General features: G+C 36.9%; 1 protein-coding gene across 14 annotated transcripts in view; it reads left to right on the top strand.

Moving 5' to 3' along the window:
* The window catches only part of LOC106615863 (uncharacterized), a 159,889-nt gene that overhangs the window by 106,898 nt on the left and 36,130 nt on the right, over window positions 1-16,861 (top strand). For all 14 annotated transcript variants that reach the window (XR_004977756.2, XM_036369034.2, XM_070110823.1 and 11 more), the window contains 2 exons: window positions 6,192-7,726; window positions 15,499-16,426. Coding sequence is in view for 13 of the 14 variants with exons in the window: in XM_036369034.2 (XP_036224927.2) it covers window positions 6,835-7,726; window positions 15,499-16,426 (1,820 nt within the window). In the remaining variant the exon portion in view is untranslated. The remainder of the gene's footprint in view (window positions 1-6,191; window positions 7,727-15,498; window positions 16,427-16,861) is intronic.

Raw genomic sequence — 16,861 nt, 5'->3', positions numbered from 1 at the left:
TTTTTAAGATTAAACTATACTTATCTAAAATCTTTTTGCGGATTTTTTGTGTTTTTGTCTGTAACGATTTCTTATTAACTGCGAACACTAACTATTCCGAGAACCTATTACTTACTATATTCCAAAATATATTAGTTAATAATTATATAGACAGGAGTTCTTTCTGCTGTCACTCTAGCACAATGCACCATCATAAAGGTATGTGTAATCATATACATATGGTGTATGGCATTTATCGTTTTCTTTTGATGCTTGGCAGAGGAAACCAACAAAACTCAAGCCTTACAAATATATGGCGGACAGTTAAAAGGCAATATGTGGCGGAAAATTTCATAAAGCATACCCGCAAATTCCAAAGGAACTCTTGTAAGGCAGACAAAGGTGCATACATACATACACCTATATATAGTCCACTAAAAATACCTGCATCTTACTAAATGTATGTTCAGATATTAATATTTCTCTTAATTCAAAGAGGAATTCCATTGAAATAAATCATCGTGGAATGAAAATTTCAACTTAATTTAATTCATTTAATCGTAAGTGAAAGGATCCATAATATGTGAGAAATACTGAGTAAGAAGCTGAAGAAGTAAAATTTGCTTGTTATGAAGCAGCTTTTCTATGGCAACATTTTGCGATGATGCATAAAAGATTCTTTTCAGATTGCCAGTCCTTATTCATAGTAAAAAAAGTTCTTTAATCAGAAAAAATACAAGTGTTTGCCTTGCCAAATTTAAGAAATATTGCTGGAGCAGCATTTGGCAGCTCTATGGAATTTTGCAACAAATACTGATAAACTGTAGTCAAGCACTTCACGTAATATTATTAAGGTTATTAAGACTTCTCTCTACCTTTTCTAACAACAGTTGCCAGGTTAAACTCATGCCGGCCACTGTAGACTAGAGTATTAAAGCCAACGTAGTCATGGTTGTTGATACCGTGAACAATTTTGATGTCATCGGAGATCGTTGGGTAAATCGTTTCTTTATAGTCTACTATGTTTGCTTATATACTAGGAAATGCGTTCAGATATAAGTTCTTGGATCCACGAAAGAGATATTGTTACGCCAGATATCGCAATAGCGATCTCACGGTGAGACTAATTGAGAAGTTCAAGCTTGACCGCATTGTAAAGGAACTGCCAACAAGCACAACGTGATGATAAAATGAAATAAAACACTCAATTTTGGTCAAAATGGGACTGGACGTAAATCTTTGTTTTACCATATCCCTACAGAAAATAATCTAGAGGCGTTGAATTTTGGCGTCGATTTCATCAAATTCCGGGAAAAAAGTAACCGACTTTTTGTCCTGCTATAACGCTTGCTATTGATGGTAAATGCATTTCCTGCCTCTTTTCGATAGAAATAAGGCCCGACAAGATCACGTCATTTCTACTGATAAACGCTGTAGCTCAACTCTTACATTACCAGACTGTCATGTGTTCCGGACTATGCAGTATACACACTCTTTTAATTTAATAATTACTATTCCGGGTCCTCAAAGACAACAGCTAGTTTTGCGTTTTCGTTTAACCAACATAGTTCTTTTATAGCAACTTTTATCTAAGTAATCTATAGTTCTTACAAATTATATATTTTGCTCTCCTTCAGCTTTTCTTTAGCAGACAAGAGATCTACACTTGTGTTGTTGAGCTACAAATAATCTCTAACCTAACCTCACACACTTTATCGCAACCTAATCTCACTTTCGTAAGCATTCAACTTGTAATGTTAACCTAAGCATATGTCTGCCAGTGTTGCCATTAATTTTCATCTTTTCGAATAATAAATGTTTCCACTCTATATTCACATATAAATTGCATATTGTAGCACACTCTTAATTAAGTAAGAAAATTTCAAAACTTTTTTGTGTTGAAATAAAAAACTTCATTTCCTCCTCCGAGCGCATTCGTTCCACGCATACAAGCACACACTAAAAGCATTTGGCTGCAAATGTTTACCGCGCATAATTTTGCGATTCCGCAAAACCATAAAACCGACAAAGCAGCATAAAACGTAAAACCGAAAAACAAAGTGGCGAAAATAAAAAAAAAAGAGAACCGGGTGAACTCTTGCAAGCGAGCACTCGAAGCAACAGTGTCAGCTAAGCGGATGCTAAGCGGATAACAAGCACAAGTTCGCGTCGCAACAAGTTGCCAAGTATGAGAACGAGCTCACATGCACAGCCACACATATACTTGTGTATGTTTAAGTGTGCGGTAGCGCGAGTCGAGCTTCTTGCCACAAGCGAGTGGAAATATCGCATATTTAAGCTGATTTCCGAGCACATGCGTAGTTAAATTCCGGCGTAAATATGTTTATGCGTGGCGTGTGAATACGTGCATGTGGTCGTGTGCGTGTGTGTGTGAAGGTAGAATTGAATGCCGTTATGCGTTAGAGGTGAAAGTGCATTCAACTCCCCAAAGAGTGATTTGGTGGCATTGGCGTTGAAGTTTCATGCTTGAACCTTCTGGCTTCTCTAATCCATTGCGTGGCGTGATGGATGAGTAGCTATGAGTGTGCCCTAAAAAAATGCGTCAAAAATGTACGTTGGAATATTTATGAAAATAGAAGATCTATGGCTAATTGAAATACCTGACATGCTCATCAAACCGAGTGAGACTGAGTGAGACTGAGGTAATTATATTCTTTCTCTCTTAAAAATAGTACTTAACACCCGAAATGTATTCCGGACAGTTAGATGTTATGGAAGAGCTTACAAAGGCGGAACGCTGGTCTAATTGCATAGCGTTGTACTCTTGCAAGTTTCTTTGCCACAGCCGTACCTGTCGTCAAATCAATAAGTAGCCGTCAGCACTTCTGCGATAACAAACTCCTTCGGGAACTTAGAGCCAGGGGGAACTAGTACGCTACTCGTCTCTCTTTTGTTATAGATGTTTCCATTTATCACTGATAAAACTAGGATACACGTTTATTACCCAGAAGATCTGGTTGAGATGAAACTTACAATTGTAAGTCGTTACTTTTCAGACAATATCATAAGCTTTGAGAGTGATTCTGACTAACGTTTCTCTTCTATTGTACTAAAACAGTTTTGGTGGGAACCTCAACATCAACCTTCTCTCAGGCAAAAATATAGACCTATACGATGAAGAAATCCTAATAGTAACAAAATGTATGCCTTTTTTTAACTTTAAACGTAAATTCATGCAAATCATCTAAGCTGAAATCACAATAAATAAAACTTAGAACTTGAGTTCTCAGAAAATTCGCACACCTATACAATTGCTTGCACCGATAAGAGACTTTAAGCTAAATAAACATAATATTCACATTTAAAATTATTTTGAGTACCCATGAGGTTATACCCACATAATATAGGCACGCACTTACAGAGGTTTTCCACTATAGATATGTATATATGTGTATATGCTCTTATAAGTGTTGACATACAACAAGTAAGCTGATATATATTGTGTAGGAAGAATATTTGCAAACTTCCCCGAAGCAACAGCAATCCTTTGGGGAAATGAAAACCATGAAAACGCATTTCTCACACACTTCGTCGGTCGACATCGGTAAGCCACGTTTTAATATTTAGGTACTTTCGATGTTTGCGTATATTGTGCAGGCGTAAGCGATAAAACACACGCTGAGGCATGTCATGTGGGCTGTCCACATACAGTGAGTTTAAAATGTGTGATGAAAAAAATTTATAAATCTTCCTTATTAAAATCTTTGATATAAAGTTTTTGTTATAAGTCAATTAGCTTTTATTTAAATGGCATTACACGTTAGAGATCAAAGTGCATTCAACTCCCCAATGAGCGATTTGGTGGCATTGGCGTTGAAGTTTCATGTAGGAACCTTGTGGCTTTTCTAATCCATTGCGTGGCCTGATAGATGAGTAGTTAGAAAAGAAGACAAAAAGTAATTAATATATAAACTGCGTTAAATATAGGGTATGACATTTGCAACAATACGAGTCCCCTAGATTGTTGGAATATCCGCCATGGTCTTGACATCATTCTCAGTAAGCTTAAATTAGCTATATTCACGGAAAAATTTTAAAATCAGAGTGCTGTTGCTCCCACCAAGAAGGATAATCATTTTTAATTCGAAATCTAGGGCTAATCACAGATGAAATGTACCAGCAGCAGTAGTTTATTGGCTTACTAGGATTTAAATACATACCGGACCCACAAATCTTTTTATTATAGATCTACTAGTGTGAACGCTTTAAACTTCCTTGAGGTTTCGACTCTATGCTTAGTGAAAGACTGATAGGCAACCTACTGTTGCGAACTTTTTTATTAGCTCAGACGGCTTTATCCCCAGAATACTGCTGCGTTTCTCAAGCAGACCAAATCCTCACTAGGGATTTCGCAGTTCTTCAAGTCCCGCTTGCTTAAGGGAGATAAGCTTTTACGTTGAGGTATCACGGAGCAAAAGTTTGGTTAAAAATAGCTTAATCTCGCTTAAATAACTGGAAACTGAACAGCAATGTACTTAAGTTGTTTGTGAGATCAAATTTGCTTTTCCCTGCCAATAAATATAACGAATAAAACCCAAATCAAATCATAAATAAGGGTTCTTACAATAGTTCGACTCTAGCGCCATCTGTTGGTATTTCAATATTCCTATAATTATTAATTACTTATTTACTAATATATATTTGCCAAGTGAAAAATAAAAAATACAAAACTTTTATCAGAATACTTTTTTAGATATGAATTTATAAAAAACTCTAAGCTTTTTTAATAATTTTTTATAAAAAAAATATAATTATTATATCCATATTACAATATATTAAATATATTATCCATTTACCATGCACAAAATTTCTGTTGTACTGTAAACTGTAGATACTTGTTAATAGAGAGTTCGAATATGTGTTTGTATGTATAACATTAAAGTATGTTTACATATTTGACTGCGGCTTGATTAAAAATGTTGTTCACCGCATCATCTACATGTGAGTACATATGTACATATAGCTTTTCGTGTACATTTTTGATGTATGTGTACGCCTACTAATTAAGTGGAATCTCGAGAGGTTCAATTTTTCAATTAGTGTTAATCATTTAATTGGTTTTTGTTTAGTTATTTTATTAAGAGCATGGCACACCTGAGTTTTCTATGAAAAAATACAGCGGTTAATGACTCCTCAACATTTTCGTACACATCGAAGTGCTTATATGTAGCTATTTTGTAAAATTACATATTTAGGTGGTCATGTCACGACATGCATTATCCTGTTAATGCCAGAAAAAAAATCAGGAGAAGTCAAATAATTTAGTCGTCAATTATAAAAGGTTTGACTGAGTCGACGAACTCTGAATAATGAAATACGACGACGGTCCAATAAGTAATTAGCTTCTCCCGATTACGCCTATATCGGAAGAGAAACTTACAAGTACAAGTCAAAAGTTCCCGATCTAATATTGACAGACCGCTGATTGAGGTGATGGATCATATTAAGCACGAAATTTTGGACTTTAAGCACAGCGGTAGGATCGCTTCACCTAAGTGTTTGACACTATTTAAGCACAGTATGAAGGAGTATCTGGCATGTTTCGTAACCTTCGACGAAATATGGATAGACTGGTAACCACTGGATACCAAATCAAATCAGCGGACTTCACCGGTGAATATGCACCGAGACTGTCTTAATGGCCAGAAAGGGATGGCCATCATTTTCTGTTATTCACAAGGTATGGTCGAGTAGTATTATGTCGCAGTATTGGGTCAATCGTATGCCAAAGTGTAGAAAAACTGTAATATTTGCCGAGGAAAAAATTCTCTTTGCTCTTCCAACACAATAAATCAACGTTTTTAGAACATTTTCGTGTTTCATTGGTTATAAAGTACTTACCAAAACGCCCTGGAATACTATATATTGGAACTTAATCCGTCTCCGATATTTGCATCTAAATATCATTTCTAAAATGAACGTGGAAAGCTAGAAAAATTATTATACAATATGGGTATTAAATGGGAAATGATTCCGCAAATTCATATATATGTAATATAAACAATTTAGAGTTGCCAACTATTAAAAAAAATAACAAGAAATATGAAAAACTTGTGTATAGTATAAACGATTCAGAAAGCTTTACGAAACACTTTAGGAATTCATCCAATTGAAACATTTGTTACAGTTTATCTATTTTTTTTCTGTACACTAACTCAAATCTAATAATTTATTATTTTATTTATTTACAGCTAAAACCGTTAACTATAAATAAACCGTTACTAGCGAACAAATACCCTTCCACGGCTGAAATGCCAAAGGCAAGCGAGGCATCCAAATGGATTTTCATAACGACGAGAACAACAACAAAAGAACTAGCAATCAGCAAAAACATCGAACGCGGTTAAAGTGGCTGATGCTAAATAAGTCATAAAAGAATTAAAATTCATAAGACAACCGTTAAAAGGACTCTTCGCGCAAGGCAGACAATATAAACGGTTTAATAAAGTAAAAAATTTATGAAGTGAGCATAACGGTGGTAATTAGTGAAGCCGTTAATTGCTATTAGCTTAGTATAAAATAATACCACCAACAACAACATTATAGCAGCCAAAGAACATCTTCCGTTTGTACAGGCAAAAGTGCAGTCAACGTCTATGGAAATCCCATTGCGAAGACTAAGACCAACATTGCAACAACGACAACAACAACAACAACCACAACCATACCGACAACTGCCAAAGCAGTTAAAATACACCAGCAAGCAACAGCAATACAAACAAACACAACAAAAGACACTAAAACAACAACGACAGTCTCAGCCACAGCCACAGCCAGAATCAGAACCACAGCAGCCACCGAGCGCGAACTCACGCTGTAGTTGTAGTAGTTATAATGACGAAATTAGTTATATGCCTTCTATTTTTCGGACTATTCGCCATCCAAACGGTCGGCCATATGAACAGTGACCCAGCGCCAGGTCGCTCGCCCGGACCACCTCCTGCCAAACGAAATCTCGCCACAGCTGCGCTGCCACCCGTTGTGCTCAATGCGAGTGCGACAAATGATGCCAATACCAACACTGTGACGGCACCCGCACCGGCGTTCGCCACTTCTGCCACCACGGCGACACAAACCGATGGCCGCAATGGCCCAAACAACCAGGCGGGCAACGAGCATTACGGCGCGCACTCGGTCGACCGCAATTACGGCAATAATAGTAACAATAACAAAGATGGGAGAGCAGTTAGGAGCGGCAACAGCAATAACGGCAATACAAACACCAACAACGAACAACAATTAGTTTCCCGTAGCACAGAGTTAACCAACACCGATGAGATTAACATCAATTTGAGCAAATTACCCTCGAGCAGCGACGGCAGTGCAGCGGCAACGGTGTCCGATTCCGCTTTAGGCCGCACTGACGAGCACTACACATACGATAATTTGGCTCACATGGCGTCGGCGCGTGTGGCAAATGGCGGTGAGCTTTCAAGGAATACTGCCACAGGTGCCTCGGCTGCCGCTGAAGCGCTAATTGCGCAGCAGACAAAAACGAACACCATCAGCAATACTAGAAGCTGTCATGATGGCTTTAGCCACTTCCTCAACGATGTGGTCGACGTGGAGGAGGAGGAGCAGTCGGAGACGAATGGCGAGGATGTTTTCGATGACCGCACACGAGTCGGAGGCCACATGGGACATCATTTGTTTATCGATTTGCGGCTGGAACATCATGTCTTTGAAACGTCAGCGGTTGGCATCAATTGCGGTTTGATGTATCAAGGTAAGTGGCTGAGTTGATACGTTTTCAGAGTAAAGTGCTTTATTTAATATTGATTAAGCTCAATACTCGCTTTAAAGAAATTTTGCTAAAAATCAAAATAGATTCAGTTGTTTCTAATATCTCGAACCTTACGAAATTTAATGAGTTGAAATAATATTTTTTATCCGACAATAGCTCGAGCCTCGGTATTCGCAGTTCCTATTTGTTTTTTGTTTTTATGTGGAATTTTTTTCCACAGGCTACACAATTTGAGCTCCGACGTCATATGGTCACTTTTAGCAAATAGCGCCTTTTTACACCATTTGCCTACCAGTAATTTCTAGTTCTCTCCCTTAAAATTCTTCTTTAAGCAGCCCTTTCCCACACAGTTCGAAAGAACGTTTCCGTTTCGGTATAAGATAAACTTAATCAGACACCGAAGTATCTTGCATTTCATTGGGTTATTTTCAACCAGATTGTCGAGGTATAGCGGCAGAAATATCCCTCAAATAATTTTTAAGGACGCTACTGGGTTGAGAATTCCTGGTCGTATAAAAATATGGATCGATTCCTGTTGCGTAAAGCCGATTGTTATAGAAACGTTGCTTCTTCCCCAGCTAAGCGTGTTGGTGAATCTTCTTCTTATTCCATTTGTTTGGATGCCGGGTCACAGCGGAACTGCAAAGCCGATGAGCTTGTTGGAAAAGGCACCATTACCCCAAGTTCATCAGATCAGCAGCGGGTCGATACTCCGATGCCCTCTTACGTTCTAGCGCTGGATCTATGTACCTCCATTGAGCTTGGCAAGCGTTGGTTAGTAATCAAACTTGTGTGGCCTCTCCTCCTTCTTGGCCTCAACTCCTTCTGGCCTAATGTGGAACGCTAAGGTCCTATGAACTACTTGCTTTTATCAAAGTTCATCTCACCGCCATGATAGGCATTCTAACTGGAATCCAAGAAACTCACAAGCGATGAGGTTATATATTTTAGCGGACGCAAAATAGCAAAGCTGTATAAAAGAAAACGAGAAGGATTCGTCTAGAGACTTTCTCTCAGCTGTCCAGCTTATGGCAGACTGAGGTAGAAACCTGTAGGTAGACACACTTTCGGCGAACCTGACGAAGTGGCTGGGATAAATATTAGCCGCATTAATAAATTTTTAGTAGGTTTAAAACGCTCCATCAATTTTTAAGGGTCGGGTCCATATCTAGGTGTTTCGGGAATCACAAAGGATCAGCGTTTACAGCTTTCCAAATAGGATCTGGCGTTACCTTTGTACGAGGTTCAGCCCTACGACATAACCTAGCCGGCTAGTAAAAATCTCGTAGAGTCTTTCCATCTGTCTTAATTTCTAACTCTTTATATTCATACTCCTGTTTTTTTTATTTTAGTAAATACGTCTTGCATATCTATCTACCTCTTTGTAACGCTGCCTTTGTGCTCGCGTTATCACTGAGCGGGAGTTTTTGAGCAAGAACAAGAGAACAATCTTCCAATTACTGCTTTCAGTCAACTGATAATAAACCACACATTAAGCGTACTTAAGTCCCCGGGAGATCACGCTAAGTACATTCTTAAGATGTCTTCAAATAACTCCTGTTAAAAGCGCTTGCTTTTCCCACCAATAACATCAAGAGATTCGTCCAATAACACACCTAAGACCTAGGTCCATGAGACAAATCTCTTATAAAGAAGACAGATTTGAACAATGGAAACCATTTCTCGCCTATTTTCTTATAAAATTTATAAATATTTACAAAGCCATATGCCAGTCGGACAACATATATTCCTTTGGTCCAATCTCGTCAATACAACTTGTGTTTCGGATCGAAGATAGGTTATGACGGTACTTATGCCCTGCAATCAACGTAACATATATCTTGTATATTATATGAGAGGGATATGTATTTCACATCTTAAGACCATATACCTATTATCCAAGCTCAATAATATCATTCCTTTTCATTTTGTGGAACCCTATCGATTTAACACATTCAACCACTTAACCAATCAATCGAGCAGCACATCGAGTAAAAGCGCGAATTCCATAGAAACAATATGCTGTAAAAACAGTTATAATCTAACAATGTATACTATGACCTGGTGGCAACATTGCAAATGCATTCAACATCTCAATTTACCAAGTATAATCGAAGTCTGCATGTCGGTATTCTCTGGAAACGAATATGCTTGAGTAGCTGCTCATTAAAATTGTTCACATTCATATCAAGTGTGGAATTCGCTTGTGGCAAGAGCTGATTTGTTGAACACAATCGCTCAAAGCAACTGTTGCGCGCTGGTGTCGGCGGGGTTGGCGGGGTTGACGGGGTTTAATAGCTTTAACAAATGATGCACTACCATCAACAACAGTTATTCGCTTATCGCTGCACACACACAAACATATTTATGGGCTTCACGGCTCGCATCGGATAAATGTATGTTGGTTGTGTGTCCTTGCCACTTGTTGTTGTCAGCACTGCAATCGATGTCGAAGTCAATGTGACATTTTCATTTTGAGCTACTTTTACAATCGCACCCCAAGCGCTTTTGTGTATTAGGGTTGGTCAGAAATGTTCAGTGATATGTGCAATAATGTTTTTTTTTTTTGAAAAGCTAATTTTTTTAAAAAAAATAAATATTTTATTCATATACAGAAGACATAAGAAAGATCTCAAATCTTTTATAATTTTTATGTATTCTTGAGTTATATCTTAAAGCCACGCCTATTTTTCGAAATTTTGATGTACTTGTAGTATATAGCTGTATGTGATATAGTATATTTTGATTGTATTTTAATACATATACTCCACACCATCACCCATTATGTTTATCAAATAACATTTTACAAATATGAGATAGAAGCGTGGAGCTTCGCCGATTTCTTTCTTATTCAACTGCACTCTTATGCGAATCATTTCGTTTCAACCAACAATTTCTCTAAAATTCTCTCTCCTCTTGTCATCTTACTTGTTTTTGAATTGCGTAGGCTAACATAATTAATAGCTTATTGAATTTTTAACTTCCACCACGTCGTGACATACCCTAATGTTTACATTGTAAGTGTCAATATTTTTAGTCGCATGTCTCTACAATGTACCTACTCATACTTTAGGCAAATGCAACAAGCAGTCACAACGACGAACTTGAATGGGCATAGCAAATTGGGATTTGATATTTTCGAGTTGACAGCTAAGTTGGCAGCAGATCACTCAAATCCACAATGTAATTACAGAGTTATGCACTTATAGATGTTTGTCAATTACAGGTGGATGCAAATTCTCAAAGCAACATAGCAGAAGCACGTTGTTGTGTACGCATATACATATGTATGCAATACATATAATATATTAAAATATTAAGTAAAAGATTATTAACTCCAACTCACCTAACTACATGATATAAATGTTTGATTACAAAGTAAATGAAATTATTTTAAAGCCAAAGTATTTTGAATATAAATTTTTTTAAATAAAAGTTTTCTTCACCGAAATCTATTTACAAGACGACGTAATCCTAAAAAAAAGTATTACTTTAAGAGCTTAAAATATTTCATAAGAAATGGAAGAGTTAAGTTTGAGTCGAACATGATACAGTCGAACATAGAAGCGAAAGTCATTCAATTTATTTATTTATGGCAGCTATGAGAATTTCTGAGCTGATAGATTTTATGATTTGGCACCAAAAGCAAATATGCTTGATTAAATGCCCCACTAAATTTCACTAAGATACCTCGCTTATTGACCAGAGATATATGGCACAAAGTCAATCAAAAACAGTCCTCATATTCAGTATATGAAGGCTTTTAAAAAGAATGTATCGACGGCGACTAATTTAATATTAGCATTGCTATATCTCAAAGGCACTATTTGCGCTGCGCTAAGTTCAATTCCGATATCTTTCTTGATAATTGAATTTTAGTTGTAAAGGTAACTGAGCTGTAATGGTAGGTCGTAAGTCGGCTTGGTTGAAGTCCGTTAGAAATTAATGTGCTAATGGAACGTAGTAAAAAATCAGAAGTACGAGAGACATCCGGAGACCACTGTATCGCGTTACGCGTTGTCTTTTTTTGATCTTCCAAAAACCGTTGGAATAAAACAAGAGAGAATCTAAATTTAGTTTTGGAACAAAAAATATCATTATATAGTAGGCTGATTCAAATAAAATATTAAATTTTTTTCTCGAAATCCTCACGTAATAACTTTCGTGGAGATGTAAAAAAACGCCTGTGAAAACCAGTACCCTTAATATTAATATTAAGAGGTCGCGCATCGCATATTCCTATTTCCCATTTAAATAACACAAAAAAATGTTTCCTTAATTTTGGAATATTGCAACTCTGAACCGGTTTAACGGATAGTTCTTATAGGAAATTTAACACTCTACAAAAAAGTATTTAGAAAATCATTCACTATAGATCCCAACCAGCCGAAGCTTCTGGACGATTGAATGCTTGTTCTTAGTAAAAGTCGTAAGCAAGAATTTCGTCGTATGTGCGCAGTTCATAGTAGATTATTCCCTGCTAGTCCCACCAAATATAATATATAGCAAAAACTTTCTGGCCGTAAATTGTTGTTACTGAAAAGGTAAAAAGTTAATTAAGTATTGACCATGTTATCAATATATCAGGGAAGGCTTATCATATATTTTTCCATAGAGCTGCTACTTAAAGTTGAAAATAAATGTATTTGGAATAAGAAAGCATATAAATTTTTGGAAAAATTATTGCTTTGAATATTTATTTGAAACAAATTGTTAAGGTTGCCAACTATTTATAGTTTATGAGCCTTTGCCATCTGTTAATTTATTCAACATTATTAGTTATGTGGCAAAATTGGGTAGTTGTAATATGTAACCTTGTTTATTTGTGTGTAATACTTTTTTTTAATGTTTTTTGAAAAATACAAGAATTATTGAAAATACAGAGGGGTATTTAGTTGTTAACTCTTTAAAATGTTAATTTGTTGGTAACTTTTTTTTGAAATTAAAGAAGTCATTGTTTAAGCAATTTGAATATTAACACTTTCAATAGTGTTGCCAGCTGGTAAGAACTGGCGATAAAAAAAAATTATGTGAATTTGTACTCATATTAAATTATTTAAAAAAGTAAAAAAAAAAATTGATCACAATTTACTTGTTACACCCTTTATCCAACAATTACAAAAAAAATGCAAAAATAATATTTAGTTTTATTTAAATTCACATTGATCACGTGCGCACTTCAGCGCTCATTTCAATGCAAAAGTTTTATTAAGCATTAATTTTTGAGCTGACCCAAGCCTTTTGAATAAAATTACTCACATTTTTTAGCCGAAAAGAGTTATAGAGCTTCCATGCTGATTGTACAATCTCGTCTGTCATTTGCAGACATTTTTTTTAATACTTGTAAATACATATGTACATACATTTCGTTATTGCGAAAAAAATGGTAAAAAGGTAAAAATCTATAAATTCATCTGCCACCAGAATACTGCATCCGTATTAAACTTGGTTTGCCTTTATTATTGTCGTTGTTGTTGTTTGGATTTTACGTGCGCGGAATTTCAACACTTTGCTTACTCAAACGAGAAGTGGATAAAAGAGGATAATGTGTAGCTCAACAAATTGTAATTGGGTAATAAATATTTCAGTGTTTTCGTTGCGAACGTCAATTAGTTTTTCATTTATATGTGTTGGGAATTGTGTTATGAGTATGTTTTCATTTAATTTTGTTAGAAATTTTCACAGAATTTGTATTATTTTCGGACGCTGAGAACGGAAATTGATAAATTTTGCTGAATTTAGTTTCTCTTCTTTAATTTACTCAAGTGCTATGTTATTGTTGGCTAAGAATTAAAATACTGAGATGAAAGCTTGATACTCTTTTCTTCTAAAAAATAAAATTATTTTCGGTGATTTTGGTACAGGTAGAAAATACAATGTACCTCCTGGATTTAAATTAGTAGGGTTTAATGTTATATGAACAGCTTTCAAGAGTAGTCTTTTTCACAAAATTATACTTCTGGGGTTGCAGATGACTGATATTCACTGGTTTCAAAAACGTTCAATTTAGCTTAAATAAGCGATATTATTTTTATATCATAGACGTATTTGCCGCCAGTAGAGACTACGCTTCTGGCAGCCTAGATAGAAAAAATTCCATCGCGGAGCATATGAAAATAAAACTTCGATAATAACTGGCTATTGTTTCAGTTCTAGGTATATTTTTGAAAATTTTTCTAACTAAAAGAATTCTAAACTCAGAGAAATAGACTAGAATAGAATTTAATTGAAGTTTGCACGGCGACCTAAGTTTTTTTACACTCTCAAAGGTCAAGCACTGTGATGAATTCCAGGAACACGCTGGGTGCTATTAGGGTACTGTGATTCCTATTTGGATATATGGATACAAGAGCTTTTAACCTACGTCTGTAGATTGCTGTACAGTCTAGAATCAGGTGCTCAGGGGTTTTGGGGGGGTAGTTTTCACAAGAGGCAATGCCCATATTGGACAAGTGCTTCCTGAGCCTACACGGCTTTTGTCTCTGGAAAGTTTGTGATGCTTTTAAACCATGTTAGGAGGTAAAACCTCCTTTAGCAGCTTGGCTTGGCGAATACTTGTTGCTTGCTGCCAATATCTTTATCTGACCACTCTTTCTCTCTCTCTTTGCGAAGCAGCACCTTTTTGGTATGGAAACTTACCGCAATACAAGATTATGGACCGACCAGCCTAGAAACAGCAGCAGAGCAAGCACGTTCATCAGTTCATTGCCGGCTACTCCTTTATGCCCCAGCACCCAGATACGGTGCACAAGGTTGCAAATCGATAAGCTGTTTTGATCCTGCATTAATAGCGATTTGATCTTATAAGCTGAGATCGCTTTTTGACGACTTAATATATAATATAACCCAACCCAACAAAGGGATGGTGCAATACCCTTTGCTAGGCTTAAGCCCTTTCGTACGATATAGCGGCGAGTGTTTTCTAACTTGTTCCGCCCTGAGGGTATCCTCTTGTAGTAGCTAAACTAAATCTTGCTCTCTCCAAAGAGTAGTCTCGGCTATCCTAGGGAGCAGTACAACTTCTATCCATTTACGTACTAGTGCTGCCAATTGCCTCTTTTTTAGTGCTCTTATTACACTTGTGTGAGATGTATTACAAAAGCACATAACAAAAGTGGCAGCAGGACTTAAAATACGTTACAAAAGTAGTCGTTAAATTAAATTAGAAAAAATCTAATGAATTTTAGTAATTATTCCAATGCGACGTAAGTCTTATGAAACCCACCACTTGTCCCCCAAATATTTTTACGAGTATATCGATAGATGGCCACGGAAGGAATTAGAGTTGAGCTTAGTTAAAAGCTTCATATAAAGACGTTTTTATTATCCTAGGAAATACTGGTGAATACTCGTCTTCGAGTCGTTCTACTTCTTTTCCTCTCCCACTCTCTTTCTACATCTCCCTCTCTTCGTGTTTAATAGAATTTCATTTTGACTAATTAATTCAAATTAAATGCACCATGCAATGACGTCAACACGGACATAAACTTAAGGATGGAACCCCATTGATATTTGTCTGAATTACCCCAACTATTTATGTTTATTTGCTTGCTCATTCGATTTAATAGGCAGATCCATAATAAAATTGCACATATATTTATATTTTCACATTCAAATTGAAACTTCTCCAAGTCTCCACAAAAAATTATACTTTTATTGCATTTTTTTTTTGCATTCAAGGCAATGTTGTAACTTAATTTCACTGGCAAATGGCAAATAAAAGTAAATATAATTTGTGCTTCTCATATTTCCAGTGCGTCTGCTGACATACGCCAAGCCATCAACGCTCAAGGCAGCCGGCCGTGCGACAAGAGCCGATGCCGCACAAACGCAGCCATTAGACGGCAACGCCTTTGTGGAAGCCACTACCACGGAAAATATGAGTACAAAAGCGAAAGTGAATAGCCAGGAAGACATGAGGGACCACAGCAATACGGCTAATGCTGGCAATGACAATGACAGCGGCCCTGACGGTGGTGACGGTGGCAGCGGCAACGGCAACGAGCTGCATTACACGGGGGAATTTTTCGTGGAAACACTTTCGACATTAAGCGGTCGCGAACGTGGCAGTTTTGTTGATCACCATTCAGCAGCGACGAGCAACAAGTTGCCAATTTCATGGTTCAGTTCACTTCAGCGCAACGACGCCAACCATAACGGCGATGATGCTGACGCTGGCGATGATGACAGTCGGGATTTCGAGGCGGAAAAAAATGATTTCGACTCGGCCACATCGGCGTCGGATGAAGAGAATTTCGCTTTCGGTCATAATTACGATGCCATTGGTAGTGGCCATGGCCACTTTCAACAGCAGCAGCAGCAGCAACAGCAACAACAACAGCAACAGATGTTCGCCACCAAGTGGCTGCAACAAAGTTGGGATAAAGCAACTAATCGACGGTCACAGAATAACAGTAGTCGGAATGCTAGAAAAATGTGCCCAGAAAATAAATGGCATGGTAGTGCTAAAAGTCAACAACAACAACAACACAATGGACAGCGTGACTCCAGTAGCACAGGTAGCAGTGAGTACCACGTACGTGGCGTACCCGTTGCGGGGAGTGGGAGTGGTGCGAATGTGAGGGATGAGAACAACGCAAACGGAAACGAAGTGCACACAGAGTCTTTGGGCTTCTGGATGTTAAATGAGCTATGCGAACAGGATGATACCATCGAATTTAGGTGAGTTAACTAAAGTCTCTTTTGAATTGCAGATGAACAGCCATTAAGGTCCATCGTTGGTGATGTTACGTAGGGTATAGGTATGTGTGTATACTAGTGCCTAGACGCCAAGACAATTTTCGGCTTTAACGGTACAGTAAAAAATTTTACTATTTTAAAATTTGTGTAAAAATTTTGTAATTTGTTTTAATCTGATTACTAAATAGTAGAGCAGCGCAGAGTGGTTTGACTCTAAATGTAAAAATTATATGCATTAAATGGTGAAGTTAATGAGGAAGCTAAAGGCTTTTTGAATATTATTAAAATAGCCAAAATTAGGAGTAATCCTCAATATGACATCCCTGTTTCCTTAAAAAACTTAGGTCTAGTAGGACTTCATAATACCTATTAGTGGGAGATTCCAATGTAGATGACATTCGAAGACAAATCTTAAGT

This window comes from Bactrocera oleae, chromosome 5 (assembly GCF_042242935.1).
Source record: "Bactrocera oleae isolate idBacOlea1 chromosome 5, idBacOlea1, whole genome shotgun sequence".
NCBI lineage: Eukaryota > Metazoa > Arthropoda > Insecta > Diptera > Tephritidae > Bactrocera > Bactrocera oleae.
Note: the sequence above shows the minus strand (reverse complement) of the source record. Positions and strands in the feature narration are given on the sequence as shown.